This window comes from Salarias fasciatus, chromosome 4, assembly GCF_902148845.1.
Source record: "Salarias fasciatus chromosome 4, fSalaFa1.1, whole genome shotgun sequence".
Taxonomy (NCBI): Eukaryota; Metazoa; Chordata; class Actinopteri; order Blenniiformes; family Blenniidae; genus Salarias; species Salarias fasciatus.
In genome coordinates, this window is record NC_043748.1 from 24,968,779 (window position 1) to 24,988,965 (window position 20,187).

At 50.5% G+C, this 20,187-nt stretch overlaps 1 protein-coding gene across 1 annotated transcript in view; it reads left to right on the plus strand.

Annotated features, from left to right (window-relative positions):
• Nucleotides 1-349: 349 nt before the first annotated feature.
• LOC115387333 (syntaxin-binding protein 4) overlaps nt 350-20,187 on the plus strand; it is a 33,164-nt gene continuing 13,326 nt past the window's right edge. Inside the window, exons 1-10 of the mRNA XM_030090006.1 lie at nt 350-507; nt 4,129-4,202; nt 8,505-8,600; nt 9,446-9,515; nt 9,589-9,663; nt 13,338-13,417; nt 14,581-14,689; nt 15,003-15,144; nt 19,182-19,288; nt 19,385-19,526. Of these exons, the coding sequence (XP_029945866.1) occupies nt 461-507; nt 4,129-4,202; nt 8,505-8,600; nt 9,446-9,515; nt 9,589-9,663; nt 13,338-13,417; nt 14,581-14,689; nt 15,003-15,144; nt 19,182-19,288; nt 19,385-19,526 (942 nt within the window). The 5' untranslated portion in view covers nt 350-460. The remainder of the gene's footprint in view (nt 508-4,128; nt 4,203-8,504; nt 8,601-9,445; nt 9,516-9,588; nt 9,664-13,337; nt 13,418-14,580; nt 14,690-15,002; nt 15,145-19,181; nt 19,289-19,384; nt 19,527-20,187) is intronic.

A 20,187-nucleotide genomic window follows, 5' to 3' on the forward strand; every position in this document is an offset into this window, starting at 1 on the left:
GTGGTGCACAGCTAAACAGACCCTTAAACTTGTCAGCATAATCCTGACACATCCCAGAATGCATCTATAAATGAAGATGCACTTAAAAAAAAAACTAGATACATGCAGTAAATTTAAAACTGATGTTGGCTGCTGCAAAAATAGAAAAACCGCGCGCGTGTGTGTTAACTTGACTAAAGACCAGCCCCCCCCCCCCCCCCCCCCCCCCCTTTAATTTTCGGTCCTGGTTGTATAAGAGATTAAAGTGTGGCTGAAGGTGGAGATGTGAGGAGCGGACAGTCCTCTGCTGAAGTGGAATTAGGAGGCTGCTGCTGCTGCTGGGCGCACACACACACACACACTCTCTCTCACACTCGCTCTCTCTCACGCGCGCTCACACACTCCACCATGCATGCGGCTGCGGGCTGAAGGCTGAACACTGGGGAGGCTGCGAGAACCGACCGACGTCCTCCATGTCAACATGCCAACCTTCTCAGTCATGTACAAAGGAGCCGTGATCATCAGCAGGTACGGAGAGCGCGCGCTGCGCTGCGGCGCTCCACGGCGCGCGGCGCCGAGCCGAGCCGAGCCGAGCTGAGCGCACCGCGGCGGGGGCTCGCGGATCGACGCCGCTCCTCGCTACTCTGACATTCACGGTTCACGGTGTCGGTGCGTGACTCTCCGGTGGAGGAACTGGAGGGTGAAGGAGGTTCAAATGGAAGCGAGGCGCGTGCAGAGCGGCGGAGGGTCTGCGTAAAACGCGCGTGTTTCGGTTGCGTCGGAAGGTGGAGGCGCGGAGTGTTTCTGTGGATGGAGGTGAGGAGGAAGAAGGAAAGAAAGTGAGGAATCAACACGTAGCCTGGCGGGCTGCAGGACGAGGAGCAGAGGGTTCCCCCTCAGACCCCTCCAGAACCAGAACCAGAACCAGAACCAGAACAGCCGACCATAAAACCACTTCACCTCTCTGTCAGAAATGAAGCTGATCTGGGTTCAGATGAAGCTGCGGTGGCGCGGTGGTGTAGTGGTTGGTGCTGTCGTCTTGTTTGAGCCCGGTCCAGGCCTTTCTCTGTGCGGTTTGCATGTTCTCCCTGTGCGTGTGGGACTTCTCTCCACATACCGTGTGTGTGTGTGTGTGTGTGTGTGTGTGTGTGTGTGTGTGTGTGTGTGTGTGTGTGTGTGTGTGTGTGTGTGTTCTTGTATTTCTATCCTTGTCGGGGCCAAATGTCCCCACAAGGATAGCAAAACGTGGAACGACGTGCCTTGTGGGGACCTTTTTCCGGTCCTAAGTAGGAGAAACAGTGTTTTCTTGACCATGTTGTTGTTACTGAAAAAAGTAAAAGTGCAAAAACATTTCTTTAGGGTTAGGCTTTGTTGTGGTGTGGGTTAGGGTCAGGGTAAGGGTCAGGGTTAGGGGCTAGACATGAATGGGAGTCAATGGACGGTCCCCACAAGGATAGAAATACAAGACTGTGCGTGTGTGTGTGTGTGTGTGTGTGTGTGTGTGTGTGTGTTCTCTCATCGTGTTGTGAACTGATGACCTGTCATGTTGAATTGTCTCAGATGACCTCTGACCCTGAACCAGGTCCCGTTTACACCACATTTGAGAGTGAGATCCATTTCAGGGAAAAGTTTTCAGCCTAGAAGATGAACGATAACTGATTGTTTCATGCTTCCTGTGGCGTCATGTCAGAAACGCAGAGATGAAGCAGTTCAGTGAAACCACATGAAGCCAGACTGGAGGAGTAAGAAATGACAGAAGCAGATTTTCAGCAGAAAGATTTCTGAAATGGAATTCAGTGATTTACTGACAGTTGTTATTTGTTCTCAGACTGATACGGTCTGAATGATAAGAGATGAGATTTTGTGAGTTTTACAGAATAACAGCAGCGTTGCAGTGAGTCCAGGAAGTGTCCGTGAGCCTGTTGGTCCACAGCACTGACACTGGGAAAATCCCACAGAGCACAGCTGCAGCAAATGGCCCCTGTATCAACCTGTCAATTCAAATTTTAAAAGTTTTGCTTGGTTGTGGTGAAAAGTCACTCAATGTTGTGTTGTCTCTGCTCTCCAGTCCATGATTCCTTTGGAATTTTGGGGATTTTCTTGGTGCTTTGTCCATATTGGAGCCTGTTGAGGGCCGGTTTTGGCCCACGGGCCTGATGTTTGACAGCAGGTTGAAACCATGAACCTTTTAGCTGCTGGTAGGATGGTTTTGGGCTGTTAGTGTCACTCGCCCCCGTCCAGCGCCGCCTCCTCACTGTCGCTCACCGCCTGAAGGCCGGTTCAGTCTGAATCCGATGCGCCGGCGCCACTCGTATTCCTGGACGTTCACCTTTCCTCTCTGTCAGACCTCAGTTCCACCCTCACGCCATAGAGCTGAGGTTTCAGTCCGTGGCGCCTCCTACAGGCATCCTGCAGACTCTGCTCTTCAAAATAAAAGATCAGATGGATTCGGCCATTTTTGTCTGAAGAACCGTCGTCCTCTGCCTTGACTTCAGTCGATCAGGTTAAATAATTTGTCAAAGCTGGAGACGTGTCAGGTTGAGAAAACAGTCTCAGCGGTTTAAAAGATCTCTGTAATCCAATTACTTGTAACTTGTGAAATAGCAGTAGCAGCAGAGTCCTGCAGACCGCCGAGCCCAGGCAGGTCGTCAAGTCTCTGGAACCTCAGATGGTCTAAATGCTGGACCGATCTCCACAGAAGCTTCAGGAGGTCTGACTCTCGGTCCTGCAGCGCTTTTGGTTTGAGTCGGGGTCTGCAGGCTGATGAGAGGCTGACGGTGTTTCCGTCCTGACGGTGTTTCCGTCCTGACGCTGTCCCCGGCTCTCCTCTCTGACGGAGCCGGAGTGCCGAGGCCTCTGCACATGAAATATTGATCCCACTTTGTCATTTGTGGCAGACAGGAAGTGGTAAGACACCCCGTGGAGGAGCCGTGGATCCAGACTCCTGAAATAATCCCACTCATCTCCACCCTTCACTCCACCTCCCGGACTTTGATTTTAATTGCAACCAAATTTGGGATTAGGAGTGAAGGAAAGTGAAGCTAAATCCCAGCAGTCACTTGAGAAAAGCTCTTACATAAGACGCCAATAACTGCTGCCAATCTCATCAATGAGAGATTACTGAGCAGTGCACAGCTCTGATCGCCTGATCGCCTGAGATCTGATCTTTCACTTATCTCCATCTATATTTTTAAAGGTGTCTCCTCATCACATTTTTTCCTTCTGAAAATGGACTCATATCTGGCAGTCAGAGGTCTGGACGTTCCACCCATCGCCACGCCGTCAGGCTGCGTTGTGAACAGCGAGCTGGACTGATGTCTCTGAGAGTTTTCGGGAGGCAGATGGAGAGCTCCCTCTCTCCCGTCCAGGACGGGCCTGTGTCGGCCAGCCCGCCGGCCCTGTTCAGGATAAGCAGATTTAGAGGACGTGCAGGTGGATGGAGGTCGTGCGTCCGTGTGGACGACCTTCAGCGGTCTCCCTCCAGCATGAACCAGCAGCTTGCCGTCCGGGACACAGTCACACGGCGCTCCTCAGGGTTGGGGTTGGGGTTTCCTGGGCTGCTGTGTTTGCATGTTGCCTCTGCCGTCTGGAGCTGGAGACGCCGGGTCCAGATGTGAGAGGACAGACAGCCGCGATGGACGGAGGTCCTCTGTTACCGAGGACACTTGGTCCAGGCTGAGATCCGGTTGGGACAGCAGATCGTCCACATTTCACTGAAGCAAAAGGTCCAAATCCAGAAATCCAGACTGAGCAGGGTCCAGAGCGTTTGGATTTCAGGGAAGCTGAAGTGGATTCTCCTGTTTTCAGTGTAAACAAACCTCCACAGGACACAGGAACCGTCTGGCCTTAAAAATCAATCCGGCCTCTTCATGTGTGATCACTGGTGTGTGTGTGTGTGTGTGTGTGTGTGTGTGTGCCATGCTCTCTGTTGTGTGTTTGATTGTTGGACGGCTCGTCGATGGCAGCAGCCGCGAACGCCCACTTTGATAAAAACAAAAATCTGCCTCCTGGAGCAGAGCTCGGACGCATCCAGTTAGAAATGAAGACGCTTCCGTTGTTCTCCGTCATGTTTGCAGCTTCAGCAGCGTCCATTTGTGGCTGATCTGACACGTCCTTCAGTGAGTGAGTAACGGTGTGTTTCCCCGGCAGGACACTGATGGGGCCGTACGGCGTCGACCGGGCCGTTCACTCCATGGAGTTCACAGACTGTGAGAACGGACTGGGTAGGTTCCTCTGACTTTGTTCTTCTTCCTGCGTGAATGTCCAGTTCAGTCACAAAGAACACTCGATACGGGTGATTTACAGGAAATCGAATCGCTGCTAACGACATGATGCACAGGTTCATCCAATCAGCCGCCGCCTCAGCCTCATGATGAACCACTGAAATAATAAAGTCCTACTTTTCGGGGGATTTTCTCTGCAGAGTAGGTATCCTCGCTAAGTATCAGTGTTTGCCTGGGAGGGGAAGTAGGTCATGTGGCAAAGCCCTAACCCACTTAACCCAGCTGGGCTAAGAATGCAGGAGCTGCTGTTGTTTTTATCCTCACCTCACTTCAGCGGCGGCACGCCGGTGGAGCGCCGGCCGGTCCCAGAGCAGCCGGGCCGGCGCTGCGCTCGCTCCGCCGGGGGGGGGGGGGGGGGGGGGGGGGGGGGGAGGAAGGACAGGGGCATGAAAGTTCACAGAAAAGAAAATTGTGATGGACCGGAGACCCGTCCACGTGTGTCCCGTCCCCGCCCACAGTAAGCTGGGATTGGCTCCAGCGCCCGGCGACCCTGAGCAGGGTCACGGTGGACGGAGGGAGAACCAGGATCTCACTTTGAACTTCTCGACATTCAGAAGTGCTGAAGCCTCGTCGTAGGATCTGCGAAGCTTCCAGGACACACAGACAATGGAGGGACGATCAATCCACTGAAAATGACAGAGGACCCAGGACAGTGCCCTGTGGCACACCACCAGCTTCCGAAATGCTGCCCAGCAGCAGCTTTATCACAGAACGTTCCACATGCACGTGGCTGACCGGGTGTGTCCTGGTCTTTCAGAGTGAAGCAGTGTCGTAATAACATGAACATGGCGGATCCTCTTGTTTGTCTTGACCTATTTTACCACATATAGAATGAGCTTTTCTTTATTTATTAATAAACGTGACTATTGGGCTTTATTAGGCTTTATTAGGGTCTATTGGGCTTTGAGGAATTTCTATAGTGACCTAATTAGCGTGACGGAGAGACGCTGGCGGTCAGATCTGCTCCATACCGCAGTGAGAAGACGTTCTGTGAGACAGACTCCTGAACGGGACGGAGTGTTCTCACTATTAACTGTAGAAATCCTTGGTTTAATGAGGAGACGGGTCCCGTCATGTTGTCTGCTACCTGCACACTGCGGCTCATTTTGTGGGAATCCAGTGATAACGGAGCAGCTTTAAGACCAATCGTTCATCAGAGTAAGGAGCCGGAGCCTCTTTAACTGGAGTTTTAGGTCCATGTTGACGTGATAGCTTCACACTGTGGCTGCAGGCGTGTGGGCTGAGCAGCCACCATGTGAATTACTGTTATTTTTTTATTTTCTCGTGTTTTTCTCCATCTTTCTCTGATGTTACTCTTTGATCCCACTGATTCACTGCTGTGAACATGCAGCACAAACAGAAGAAACCAGGCAGTGGAGGAGAAAGACCATCAGATATCATACAAGCTATTCTTTTGTCTTTCTGTCAAGATATTAATCTGTATTTAATTTTTTCTTTAATCACACCTTCAGCCAGTCTATTGCCATCAAGATGATTTAGACGCCTCTGACCTCCTGTGGTCCAGTTCTGGTCCTGGGTTGCCTGTATGGGGCATTGTAACCTCTCCTTGAGTGACCTCTGACTCTTGATGTAGTTGTCTTTATAGAAGACGAAACCTGTCCTGTGAACATTCAGACATATGTGGCTTATCGAAGTGAGTAAAAGCTGAAGGTGACTACTGGGCCTGTTGCCCCCCCCGCTGATGGGTCTGTAATGAGAGCTTCAGCTCCTCGATGGGTCCACATGAAGCCCCGGGACTAAATATAGCAGTGCTGCATGTGAGAACGCTGCTCAGCACACAGGTGAGAGGCAAATCAGCTTACAGTCATCCAGGTGGAGCACGTGCCTCAGCGTGCACTGAGCCGAGCCTCCAGACCCCCACCGTCCACCTGCGGGGGGGGGGGGGGGGGGGGGGGGGGGGGGGGGGGGGGGGGGGGGGGGGGGGTCCGCCGTGCACCGGGGAGCGCGCACGTTTAATCTCCCTGTTAACGCCGCGGCCTGTGGGCGGAGGAGGGGTCATCTGCGGGTCTGACTGCTGGAACAGCCGAGGCCTGGCTGACCAACTCGCCCTGGATTCCGGGGTGGAAAGGGATGGTCTGTGTAGCAGAACGTGGAGCTGAGGAGGACAGTGTTCGCTCCGGCTCCTGCTGCACTGGAATAATTCGGCGGCTTATCTGATGGCGGGCGGGCGGCGGGGGCAGCACACGGCTCTGAGGCAACAAAAGAAGAGGCAGGAGCTGTTTTCCTCCAGGAGCCTCCCGCTCACTGCCCTTCCTCCAGCAGGCTGTAATTAACTGCCGCCCCTCAGCTCCAGACCCAGTTAGAGTTCCCGCTGTGGTTCAGTGGCGGCCCCCGGCCCGGCGGCGGCCCCGGCCCCCGGCCCCCGGCCCCCAGCCCCTGGCCCCCAGCCCCGGCCCGGCAGCTCAGGGTTAACTGTGCTGGATCTGTGCGGGACTGACTGAGACCAGCAGAAGCCTCCTCTGCTCCGAGCTCACACTGCGAGCCGACGGACCTGAAGGAGGATTTTTAATTCAGCAGCAGATCAAACGGCTCAGGAAGCCTCTGATATTCTCTCCCACTCGCGCTCCGGCCCCCAGCCGCCCTGCCTGATGGAAACGGGAGGCCCCCACATCAGACAGACATCTCTGTCGTTAATGTAGAGAATCAGTGAGTTAGCGTGGATCAGCAGGTGTGTTTGTGCCTCTGCAGCTCTCTCAGTCTCTTCTGGATCTTTCTCAGGCTGCACTGTGACATAGATCCTGGACTGCTCCGGCATGTTTCATCTTTTTTTTCTCCCCCTCTATATAATCCTGTTTCATTTCACCTACATGCTGAATGAAATGCATGACCATATGCTGTATTAATTTGAAAGGCTCACCTGTAAGAAGCCTGTTCATGGATCTGTTGATGTCGATATGCTGTTTAATTGGACATGAAGCTGTCATCCCGGAAACAGGAACATGAAGCCTCGAAAGTGCATGTTTGACCACTTTCATTGAAAGTTGTCAGAAGTCCCCGGAACGACCTCGGAGTCGACCCTGACGACCCCTCTGGTCCCTGTCTGTCAGCAGGAAGCCAGGAACAGGTCCCTCGGGGGTCGCCGTGTTCAGAATCCCATCTGTGGTCACTCATTAATATTCATTCATGAAGGCTCATCTGCATTTGTTCCATTTGGAATTTACCAGCATTTTAATTTGAGATAATGGTGAAAAGATGAGTGAAGCTGACGGGAAACAACAGCGACTCACCATCGATAAAACACTGCAGAGAGTTTGGTTATTAGAAGTAAATTACTGGAGTCGTAGATTCCTTAAAGCAGGACACCAAAGTCCTTTATGCAAAGTTCAAATCATTAATTATACTTTATGAATGGCACCAATTATTAAAGCTGCTGTAGGCAGGATTCCGCATCTCCGCCATCTTGCTTAGGGTTACCTCAGGGGCTCTTCTGATTGGTCAAATATACCTGGAGCGGTGGAGATTCCTTTTCAGCTCAGAACAGAGACAGATGGAAACGCTGCGCCCTCGTGGTAGTGCAATTATGCTACACTCCTAAAGGATTATCAATGGATACTCTAATATTTAATCCAAAGAAAACACAGAAACATTAGCATTGACTAGCAAAATCCTGCCTACAAGCACCTTTAACTGAAATATTACTAAATATATTTCCTGTGAATTACTGAACTGCAGTGCATTGGCAGAAGCAGAGAACTCTCACTGAAGCTCTTTGCAAATAATTCAGATCATTAATTGAAATAAACTGTTATTAATTGAGCAATACCTGCAGTCAGTAGTGAATTAGAGAGAATGATCTGTGATTAATTGTTCTGTTATTAATCAATATTTTTCAGGCAGAAACCTGTAATGAGGGACTAATGAGGAGAAAAGACTGTTTCAGGTTTGCTGTGACTCTTCAGAGTAAATGATGATGAAGCCTGTTTGACCCTGTTCTGACCCTGAGAACCGCTTCACAACCCGCCTCCTCTTTTCTTTCTCTCGGCCATTTCATTTTTTTCATTTACTTTGCCTTTTCTTTACTTTTCCAGTCATTTAATCTATTTCAGCTGTTCTCTCCATTTGAGAAACTGTAGCAGCTTGATCCATTTGTGGTCTCTTGTACATCAGTGAACACTAAAAAGTATTAACAGCGTCTGAACCCAGAACTTTACACTGAACTGTAAATGTTCCCTGAAGTGAAGGCCAAAGCCTTGAAGTGTTGTTTCCTTCTCGTCCCGTCAGGAATCAAGGTGATCGGAGGAGTGAAGGAGCTGACTGGGGAGGAGTTTGGAGTCTACGTCAAGCGGATTCTACCTGGTGGCCTTGCATCCAGCGATGGTGAGCGATCCAGCGTCTGCGGTTTGTCTCTGTCCTGGAGCCTCGCTTTTCAACCGCGACCACACACAGATGTGTGTGTAATGAGTGTGTAGGAGCAACAGCTGGAATTCATCAGCTTGGACTTGTGCTCAGGAGTGTGTGTAAATTCAAGCAAATCTCTGACGATACGTACACAAACGCTAGCAGTAGAACAGAGAGACTTTGATTTTTGAAATACAGACAGGATCCATGTTGAGCATCGTGGTTTTTTTTTTTTACTGATGTCTTCACGGATCAGTTTATCTGATCAAAAATGCTCTTTTCCTCAAGAATCCATCGTGAGGAGTAGATCGGTCTTCAGGTTATACACTGTGCACATTCAGTACACCAGCAGGTGTTTATTTAGCAGGAGAGATCACCAGTAGCATGATCAGGTTTGCATTTATTTTTAAATGTAACGTCACATTGAGCTGGATTCAGTCCTCTTTGTCTCAGAATGTTGATGGTCTTGTGAATCAGATGGACAGTCAGAGAAACAGACACCGGTCAGCCAGCTCAGCCTGAAGACGCCTGGAGTGACAGTGAAGTATTTTCAAACTGCTCTCCTGTGAATGGAGGCATGAATAAAACACAGCGGCCTGCTTCCTGCTCCTGCAGAGTGAATGTAGGCCACTGATCCATCAGCCCCGCATCACTCCGAGGTTCAGCCACAGGTTCACAGTCAGGCTGGTTTTGGATCAGGGACAGCCGGCCTTCAGCTGCTCCGATCCACCGGTTCTGAGGCTTCAGGCAGCTGGAAGCAGAGAGCTGGTCATACTGGATTCACTTTCTGCGTTAATCCGTCATCTGACTGTGATCTCTGACAGGAAACCTGCTGCCGGGGGACCAGATCCTGGAGGTGAACGGGGACAGCCTGGTGGGAGTCACCAGTGAAAGGTAACGAAAGCGCCAGCCTGCTGCTGGTATCGAGAACCGAATCACGGCAGCAGCCCGGTCTGTGTGTCCGCAGGGCGGTGGACATCTTGAGGGCAGCCTCTGCGACCAATCACATGCGCCTTCTGGTGGCCAGAGACGAGGAAGCGAAGTGAGTCGATGCAGTGTGTGTGAGACACTCCTCCGTGTCCAGCTGTGTGTGTGTGAGAGACACTCCTCCATGTCCAGCTGTGTGTGTGTGTGAGACACTCCTCCGTGTCCAGCTGTGTGTGTGTGTGTGAGACACTCCTCCGTGTCCAGCTGTGTGTGTGTGAGAGACACTCCTCCGTGTCCAGCTGTGTGTGTGTGTGAGACACTCCTCCGTGTCCAGCTGTGTGTGTGAGACACTCCTCCATGTCCAGCTGTGTGTGTGAGACACTCCTCCATGTCCAGCTGTCCTCTGACCAGTCAGAGTTAAGAACCAGGTTGTGGATGCAGACTCTCAGTTGATGTGATGAAAGGTTTCTCAGCAGCGTTATGAAAGATGCTGTAGTGTGTGGTCGGTTTATTGTCCCACACACACACACACACACACACACACACACACACGCAGCAGGATCTGCTTCCGTATGCAGCAGCTGTCAGTGTGCATTCAGCGGCTGACTTCAAAAGAAACAAACAGAAACAACACAACAACACAACACAGCGCCTGCAGACAGCAGAACAGAGGCGGCGTGTTCAGCCTGAGCTCACGAGCTCCGCCTCCATGCGTCCCTGGTCAGCCCGCCTTCAGCTCCTCCTGCGGTCGTCCATCACAGGGACACAGGGTCTCCTCGCCATCAGACATCTTAATGTCTCAGGAAACATCTAAATCCTAATGAAGTCACGTATTGCCGGTGAATGAAGCGTTAAGAACCCTGACAGACGTTTATGGTTGATCTGGACCCGGATCAAATGTCACCCTGCCGCCGTTCACGTCCTGCTCCCTCCATATCAGCCCAGCCTCCCTCGACCGGATGAGCGAGAGTTGACAGAGCCAATCAAGGTGAATCAAAGCGCTGGCAGGACTGGCGGTGGAGGCCGGTGGCATTAGTCCTGTACCCGCCTTCTAATCTGATCAGGCCCACAGTGGGTGAAAACAAGGTCAGTGCCAGCTGTCAGCATCAGGGGCCAGGCCTTCCTGTTCAGACGCCACAATCCTCCGCGCCACGTCCTTAAAGGTAGCGGAGGATTAGCATATTTAAACGAACCCCCCCGAAATATTCCTGAAATATCTGAAGAAAGGCTGGATTTACGGCTGAGCCGTCAGGAAGGAGACAGGTCAGAACCGACAAGGAAATGTGACGCCGCAAGACGGCGGCTCTGGAGCCTCACTTAGGTGACGGCGGAGTTTCTGGGTGATTCCTGCTCGGTTGTGATGTGGTGGAGTCAGCAGGCCGGGGTGGGCGGCGAGGCGAGGCGGCTTAGAGCCGGGCCGGCGCTCCTGACGAGATGAGCCCTGTGTGTTAATCTGCCCCGCTGTGCTTTAACTACCCTGCAGCACAGAGCGGGGGGGGGGGATTATACAGCTCCTCTTCCACCCAAACACGCTCCCTCCGCTTCCTCTACCCACACGGAGAAACCACGTCAGCTCGCCGAGCTGCCATATCACAGGTCTGACATGAGATCCTCCTGCAGAACTCGGCGCCTCGATGGCCGCCGCGTCGGAAACACTCAAAACAACCTGGAAATAAAAGCCAACCAGCGCGAACAAGCTAACCAGCTCGTCACGGTCCAAATACCAGGTCGTTCCACCAGGTGGCGCAGGGAGTCACTGACACTTTTTCTCAACAATGAATTCAACCAGTCTCCATGAAATCTGCGACCTCGGAGTTTTGTCTGATCGCTGCAACTTCACGTGGAGATTGACTTAATTTGAATTAATTGTTGAAACTGCAGCATCCTGTTGGACTGATTTCTCACCAGAGCGTCTAGTTAAGAATCAAGCCTTTTTGAATTTTCTTTCAAAATAAAATGCCATATAAACCAAATTAACACAATGCCAATGTGTAATGCAGTTTTCAAATTAAAAGAAAGCCTTAACCAAAATTTTGCAATTAATCATGATAAAAAAAAATTAATAATTTGAATATACAGTATAAAAAATATAGAAAATTTTTGAATGAAAAAAAACTATAAGCCAGATGAAGTTTATATTTGAAATAAGTATCTGAGTATTGAGTCCAGTCTAGTTTAAAAATGGCTCAAAATCTGTAGCGTTAGCCGAGTATCCACTCACTGAATGAACAGTGTTTCTAAAACTCCAGTCGACTTCAGCCATTCATAAAACTGACAGTCAGAACTTCACAGACATTTCTAACAGACTCGCTTGATGTTTTCATTCGAAATGCACGAAATTAAAAGTTCAACTGCTGACAAGTATTTTTCTCATCAAACCTGCATTTCTCTGTCCTCAGTTAGCCCATCTAAACAGACGTTCAGGTCTTCTTCTGTGGTGTGAAACTGTGGGTGTTCGACCACATTAAAGGTCATCATCGCCATCTACTGTTAGGGAATATGAAAAGACTGTTTCTCCCCTGCTCTCGAGGACACGTGGCTTCAGTTCACAGAAGAAGCCTTACGACGAGTCTTTAATGATCGGCTGATTTTGTTTCTCCTTTGAGGAAGCTGCAGGGGTCACTTTGCTGGTTTGACCGTAAAACCAAAGAAAAACTGGTTCTTGTTCCGTCCAAAGACCGTTCATGACCTTGTCTGTCCTGAAGTCATAATCTGCTTAGAAAAGCTGCATTCAGAGGGGCGTCCACAGGGGATGTCGGCGTTCTGTCGCTGGATAATAAAGGTGCATTGTTTCCAGGCAGCTTGTGCTAACGGAGAGAAACCTGCAGCCTGAGTCCATGAAGACATTTGATCTGAGGGACAGAGGGGACACGTCAGCAACAACTTGTTGATTCATATTTTCCTGAGCATGTTTTAAGTCATGTATGACTATTGGTTTTATGTCAGTGGCTGTCAGTATCGTGCCAATAGAGGGTCCTCCCGTGCTGATTCCAGGAAGACGTTAAAGTCTGACTGCTTCTTTGGGTTTCCTGCCTGGATCCTTGTCTCAGGGTCTCCACAGCCATGGAGCAGAGCTGTAGTTTGAAAGTGTGGAGCGATGGAGTGGCTCTGACTAGACCAGACTGCAGCTCCAGGGAGAGAGGGCGGACTAATGACCCATAGCTGACAACAATCAAGGATCAATAGAGCCGCATGCAGCACGGAAGACTTCAGGGTGACGTCCAAGACAAGAGGGAGACCCAGGAAAGACAGCAAAGGAAATGAAAATGAAATGTTTGACATTATCCGTCAGAGTATGGCGAAGGACATTAAAAGCTGTGTTTCTTCATACCGGGCTCTCTCCTGGACAGAGGCTTGTCTCCAGATCAGATCACCAGTTCTTCTTCTCTTAACGACCTGAGTTACTCTCGCGTCTCATTGGCTGTGGGTAAAAGAGAGAGATGCATTTCAGGACCAGGGACAGCTCCGGTGCCTCACATGAACAAAACCTCATATTTTCTGCTTTCCTTCAACAGCAACAGCAACTCTGTTACATAAACGAAACAATCAGATCATACGGATCCATCCATACACAAGAAATGAAAGCAAATAAAAAACATGGAATCAAGTTACAAATAATAGTACAAAACAGAATCCACAGGAAGATGTAGCTGAACTTTTTACTCTGCATGAAACAGCAGTAACATGAAAGGCATGCAGGTTCAGTGAGCAGTGCATATTGTAGAATATTAGCTCTCCTGTCGTGTTTTCCCAGCATCAGCCTCACTCTGTTTGTCTCTTTCTTTAAAGGAGAGAGTTTGCGGAGCTGCTGGAGAAATACGGCTCTAACGGCAGCACCGGATCAACGCGGAACTCTCCCATCCAGCAAGGTAGCTAAATCTCTGCCTGCCTTCCTTTTATATCATCATTATTATTGTTGTTGTTGTGCATTCCTCTTTGATTGTGCCTTCTGAAGCACTGACTGTAATTTAATATAAATTTACATAAGCAGATCCTCCACTAATGTGCTTTGCAAATTCTCCCTGAGAACACAAAGAGCTTAAAGTGCAGCGTGTCTGTGCTGGAGAAACTCTGGGAAAAGCCCTCAAAGCCAGAAAGAGAGAGGTTAGAAACCTGGGCAGCGTCAGAAAAGGGATTCTTCCTCAGAACGGACAGGTTTACAATCAACGATATGAGCGGCCCGGATGGAGAAATCATGGCCAGACTGTAAATACTCGCAGCCTGACCTCTTCTCAACGACCTGTCTGCGTGTGATGGAGTGTGACAGCCTGAAGGATGGATGGAGGAAGCGGGCCTTTAAAAATGGCTTCTGACAAGCGTGCTTTGTCCATTACACAATTGCCAGCATGTGTTTGAGTGAGGAGGCGGGCGGCCAGCTGGTCCAGATGTGAGCAGTGCTGCGTGCAGGGAGGAGTGCCGAGGCGTCAGGACGAGCGGCTCGGCGTTCATGGAAAACCGAGACGCAGAATGTTTGATGTTCATTACAACAAAACAGTAAAACAGTGGATGAAATATGAGTCTGCGCAGACACAGGCTGCTTCAGCAGCAGTCTGCCCGTCCACATGTGTTGTTGACTGTAGGATGAATATCCAGATTATCCCTCTCGAACACATGTACACACAGGAAGAACATGCAGACTTGACATGCATTGATTTCTCTTCCAGACCTCCGTAATGAAAAAGGCGCAGATGGCTCAGTTTGGGGAAAGAGTTCTGAGCAGACTGAGAGGGAGAACAGATCAGCGGCCATGTTTGAAATGACAGCGCGGCGACAGTTCAGTGTTCTGTTAAATGGAGCGTGAATCTGTCCCTGCTGATCAGAACCAAGGAAGCAGATGTCAACCTAAGGCAGTGGATGGAAAAAAAAATAAAGCAAAATCAAGTCTGGGGGATGTTTGGGTTGGTCAGCATACCAGGATAATTCTGTGCTTAGAGTCGCTCCGGCTCAGGAAATGTTTGGCAGAATGGCGTGTGGAGGGCGAGGCGGAGTGGCGGTCGGTGATCTGAGGTGTGCGTCCCGCTGTGGTTCTCAGGAGGCCGCTACCTGGACAGCACGTCGTCGGGGTCCTCGTCCCGCTCGCAGAGCCCCCTGCTGCTGAGTCCAGCGGGCTCCCAGAACGGCTCCATGCTGCGCTCGCTCAGGTGAGGCCGCGGCGCTCACACCTTCACACACTTCACGCACACCGCCTGTCGGCTGGGTTCTGCTCACGCAGGTTCCCTTTGTTCTTTTAGAACCTCTGACCCCGAGCCCGAGCCCGTCCACACCGAGCTGACGTTCGTTCATGTTCTTTCCTGTTTGCAGCTGGTTTCAGTGTGATGTGGAGGACCAAGTAGCCAGTGTACTGAAGAGTGTAACCTGTGTGTTGTTTCCCTCGTTCCTACATTAACCCCAGCAGGGTGTGTTGTGTGTTTTTCCCTCGTTCTGACACCAGCAGGGTGTGTTGTGTGTTTCCAGCCACCCGGGTGAAGGAGTCATCCAGCTGGTCTCGGTGTCGCGCTCCGGCAGCCTCGGCATCACCATCGGAGGAGGCTCCAACCGGCCCGACGGCCCGGCCGTCTTCATCCAGGAGGTCCTGTCGGGAGGCGACTGCCACCGGGTGAAGACTGACACACACACACACACACACACACACACACCGCACGCCCACGCACACATCCTAATGCAAAGATCACTGCTACCGTTAGACTTAAACTGCTTGTTTGTATTTTTTTTTTTAGCTCAAGTAGTAGAGATTGCTTATGTGTCGTCATCAGTGACATATTCCCCTCTGTGAACGCAAAGCATTGTGGGAACCACACATAGAGGGCCGTCAGAGTAGACTGAATCCGGTCAAAAGAAGAGAAGAGTTCAGACTGCGGAGTTGAGCGGTGAGCACAATGGCCAAAAGTCAAGGCAGCGATCTTTGGTTCCTGGTTTGAAATGAGGTGGATGTTGTGTGTGTGTGTGTGTGTGTGTGTGTGTGTGTGAGTGTGTGTGTGAACGTGCAGAAGGTGGAACCTGCAGCCCCGGCTGCAGAGCGGGTCCCGCGGGGACGGCTGGGGCTCAGGTGTGTGAGTGATGGATGCGGTCTGGATGCAGCGGAGGTCTGGTGGGGAGGACAGGCTGCAGCTCACTGAGGGCTGACAGGACCCGACAAATACTCACTTAATGAAGTCTGGAGATGAAGCCGGAGCTAATCTGAGCCGCCGCGGTGTCCGTGACACCAGGATCTGTGCTGCTGGAACCGTGCTAATGGGGAATTAGGCTGAGTGGATGCAGAGAGGGCGCCAGGACTCCTTGTTAACTTAATGATGTTAGGTAACTCGTGTAACAGTGGCTGTGGACGTCAGTAGTAGTAGTAGTAGTAGTTCATTTAAATAGATCCTGTGGCGGCCGGCCGGTGTCAGTAAATCATGGACATGTCCTGCAAACACATCAAAAACACCAAGATTTAAATAACTTGGGTGTTGGGTGCATTGAAGGTCAAAGCATCAACACACACCTGTGTTGTGAGTTTACTGCACTTTCTAAATGTGTAGAAATTGAGAATAAAGGTGAAATTATTGTCGGTGCATCTCTGGAGTTCTGCGTTCCAGCTCTTCGGTTCTCCTCGTCCTGAATCCACTGGTTTTCAGGAGTCGGTGGTTGATAATCGAGGAGACTTCAGGGTGAGATTACACAGCACCGCCACTCTGCTGCTCCCCATCACACCGTGAGCCGCAGCCAGCACACAATCCAACCTTGTTTTTCATACGAAACCTTGAATCTTTGAATGAAATCACCGGCAGCGCACAAACACACGCCGCCTTTTCTTCAAATCCTGCTGAATATTTAGGAATTCATGCAGGATTAAAGAAAGCTAATTCCACTATGGATTTTTTTTTTTTTTTTTTAACTTCTTTTGGGATTTTCTTCTTAGCATTTGTGATTTAGTGCCAGTAATTCTGTGAGGGAGAAGTCCCAGAGTCCCAGAGCAGACTGCGGTGCTGAAGGTCGGACGCTGCACCGGCATGTTGGTGTTAGCGGTCAGTCCGGAAGCATCGTGTCTGAAACAGAAGCCGAGGACGTCCTGATGGTGGACGCGACACTGCCAGCCAAAAAAGTTACAAGGTGGAACATTTAATGACAATACTGTATTTATTCAGTATTTACTCTCAACACTGCCAAATCAGTTCCAGCGACGAGTTTTTTTAACCAGTCAAATGAAATTGGAGATTTTCCCTCCTGCCGATCTCTCTCAACACGCCGGTTCGCTGCAGCACAGCGGCTGAAAGTCACTGACAGGAATCTGCAGGAGAACATGGAGACGGATTTGATGGTGCAGCCATGAGGGGGAGGCCATAGTCAGAGAGTTTAACTGGACGGACAGGAAGCCTTTTATAGAAATCTCAGTGTTTTTAGGCACCATATATACCTGAATAGTTTGCCTGATAGACGTTTGAGCAGAGTGCTGGTGAAATGGCCCGAACAGCCAGTGGAGCTGCAGAAAGCGTTTGAGTTCTGAATGTGACTGACTTAAATCAGGGCTGTGGGGGCTGTGACTCGCTCAGAGAACAATCCTATAAAAGCCTCTGCTTTCTTCCTCTCCTGCGACTCAATCCCATCCTCCTCGCCTCTTTGTCCGCCCACTCGCCGTGGAGAAGCAGGCGACACGAGGAGTGAGGAGAGGAGGAGGCCGAGGGAGCGCTGCTGTGTGAATGCTCCGGGGGAAGCTGTTTGTAAGCAGATGCTCCTCGTTGTGAATATTGGCAATCTGTGTGAATCCCAGAGACGCCTGCAGGCCAGCCGTCCCTTTCACAGCCACAGCGTCTCCCATGATGCCGCTGGGAGGCTCCCCGTGCAGCGGCGGCGGCTGCACGAGGCATCTTGATGTTTTGCCTTTGTTTCCTTACAGCTGTGAGGACTTTTTCTCCTCACAAAGGTGAAAGTTCAGCTTCGTGATTTGTAGCAGTTTGTTGTTGGGAATAAAACATTTAGTTCAGTTCAGGTTATAAGCGTTTCCCCGTCGGGGCGATCTGTGGAAACAGAAGCCTGTGGGACGATCGATCACAGAGGAAATTCAGAGCACATAAGACCTGCGAGGAGCTGCAGCAGTAACACATCCTCCAGTAACTTCCACTCATAAGAGCCGTGGGGAGCCAGCTGAGGAAACGCACCAAGATGACTTTTGGAGTTTATCTGAGGAGAAACTGAGCGGCAGAGAAGACTTTGTTCCTCTGGAATCTTTAGTTTTTTGTCTTAGAGTTAGTGAGGAAAAAAATCCATTCAAATGAACAGTTTGTGCGTTTATGTGACTGTTTGCAGTGAAACACAGAAAATGCTGGTGTGGTCTGCAGATGCAGGTGACTGTGCTGTTCCTGCTCGAGAGGTGAAAGGAGGCGTCCGTGAAATGAGTTTGGTTCAGTGTGTCTCTGGTCTCACAGGGGGATGGAACAGAGAGCGTCACTGAAAGTCAGAGCTTTCTCTAAGGTGTCAAATCATCAGAACCCATTCCGACCCTGAAGCTGTTTTAGGAGAATGTTCCTGGAACCCTGGATCGGTTGAAACATGGTTCCACTGTTTGGATGTTGCTGTTTGTCACGGGGAAGTGGGCGGAGCTGTGCTGTCCTCTCTGCTGAAGACTTTGTCATGAAATTCACTGAAACTGAACTGATTGACATTTTCTGAGGAATTTCCTGAGCGAAGCGTGAAGCTTTCAGACGTCACACTCAGCTCTTCAGTCCCGCTTCTTTTGTTCCCCGCTGATATCCAGTAGCGTGAGGCACAGGTCAGCTGTAGGTCTGCACACAGCCATTCAAATCTCTTTAACTCACGCAATGCTGAGCGCTAATGCCGGCTCCAGCGCTGTCTCCGGGGCTTTTACTTATGGAAGCAGGTTGTGCATTTTCCCCCAAATCCCAATTCTTAATCCTCTGTGTCATATATGAAGCATGTGATTCCCTGTGGGATGAGTCAGCTGAGGGATTAAACCGTCAGACTTCTATCAGAACTTCAGTGGTCTCACGGCGCTGAGAGCTCACAAGAAACAGAGAAGATCGATTTGCATATTCAGATTAGTGCAGATCAGCTGCGTCATGTCAGATAACGGAGGCTTCTCCTTTGTGTCGGAGCAGAGCGGCTGAATAGGTTCATGATACGGCTGAATACGGAGACTTCACCCTCCTTTTCAACATAGTTTCAGTTTCTTACACTTAAAGCATCCTCGGTCTGTGAACTCCGGACTGGAACACTCGGAGAAGCAGCATGTTTACCACCGGGTTACGTCAGCTTCTCTTTTAACCTTCCTCCAGCGTCCGAGCTGATTTGATCCAGTGTTCAGCTGAGTGCAGAGCAGTCTGGGGTCTGTTTGGGTCTGCTGGACTTCATGTTCTGTAATCACACGCCTCAACTGGAACAAACAAACAAAAAAAATCAATAAATCAGACAAATAACAAAGTCCAGTTAAAAGTGTGATGATCTTTTTCCTCTCAATGCGTGGCGTTTGAGGCTTTACCTGATCTCTTCTGGATATATTTGCCATCTTTTTCAAATGTCTGCGATCCGACAACCTCAGACAGATTTATTGTAATCCTCACACAGGCTTGAAGTAAAGTTTGTGTGTGTGTGTGTGTGTGTGTGTGTGTGTGTGTGTGTGTGTGTGTGTGTGTGGTGCAGGACGGCCGCCTGAGGCCTGGAGATCAGCTCATCGCCATCAACAAGGAGTCGTTGATAGGTGTGACGCACGAGGAGGCCAAAAGCATGCTGAACAAGGTGAAGTTCAGGTGAGGCGCCCTCAGACATGCCGGTGTGTTGTTGATGGTAAATCTGCTCTAAAGGGCTGCTTCAGCAACGGGACGTCTGTGTTTGTCTCCGTCCAGCCAGGACAGCGCGGTGGACATCGCCTTCATCCCAGGAAAAGGACTCTTCCCCAGCAGCACGTCTCTGCACAACGGAGTCCAGCGAGCTGCCGGGAACAGCTACAACTCAGGACGCCTAAAGGTCCACATCAGGTCCCCCGAGGTCAGAGGTCACCCCGCCGCTCCGTCAGCGACTTCCTCCGCTGGTCGAACTGTTTAGGAGCAAATCAATAACTGATCCGGTCACAATTCAATCCAGCCTGATCTTCATAGCACCGAGGAAAACAGTCATTTCTAGATTCTTCTACAGAGAAAACCGTTAAAGTGTAGCTTCCTGTGGGTGGAGCAGGTTAAAGTGCTGCTCCGTGCTTCCTGGAGTCCTGCTCTCTGAACTGGTGTAGCGCCCCCTGGTGGAGGGAGGTTTGTTCACAGGAAGACAATCCATCATGTTTCTGCTGAACACCTGCTGGGGTGGAGCTGTTTCGTTGTGCCATAAACCTTTGAAGCGTGACTCTCCAGGCCAGTCCTTCATCTCAGAAGACCAGTCGATGTGTCCAGCGGGGCACATTCAGCAGCCTGTCAGGCTCCTGGTCCCTGGTTCCTGGTTCCTGGTTTCTGGTTCCCAGTTCCTGGTTTCTGGTTCGTGTTTCCTGGCTCCTGGTTCCTGGTTCCTGGTTTTTGGCTAATGGCTCCTGGTTCCTGGTTTTTGGTTACTGGTTCCTGGCAGTGTGCTTCAGAAGGCCTCTGTTCTGAGTCACATGAATACTAGCTGAGGTGAAATAAATGCAGAGCAGCCAGTCTGAAGAGCCCAGAGCGGCGGCGTC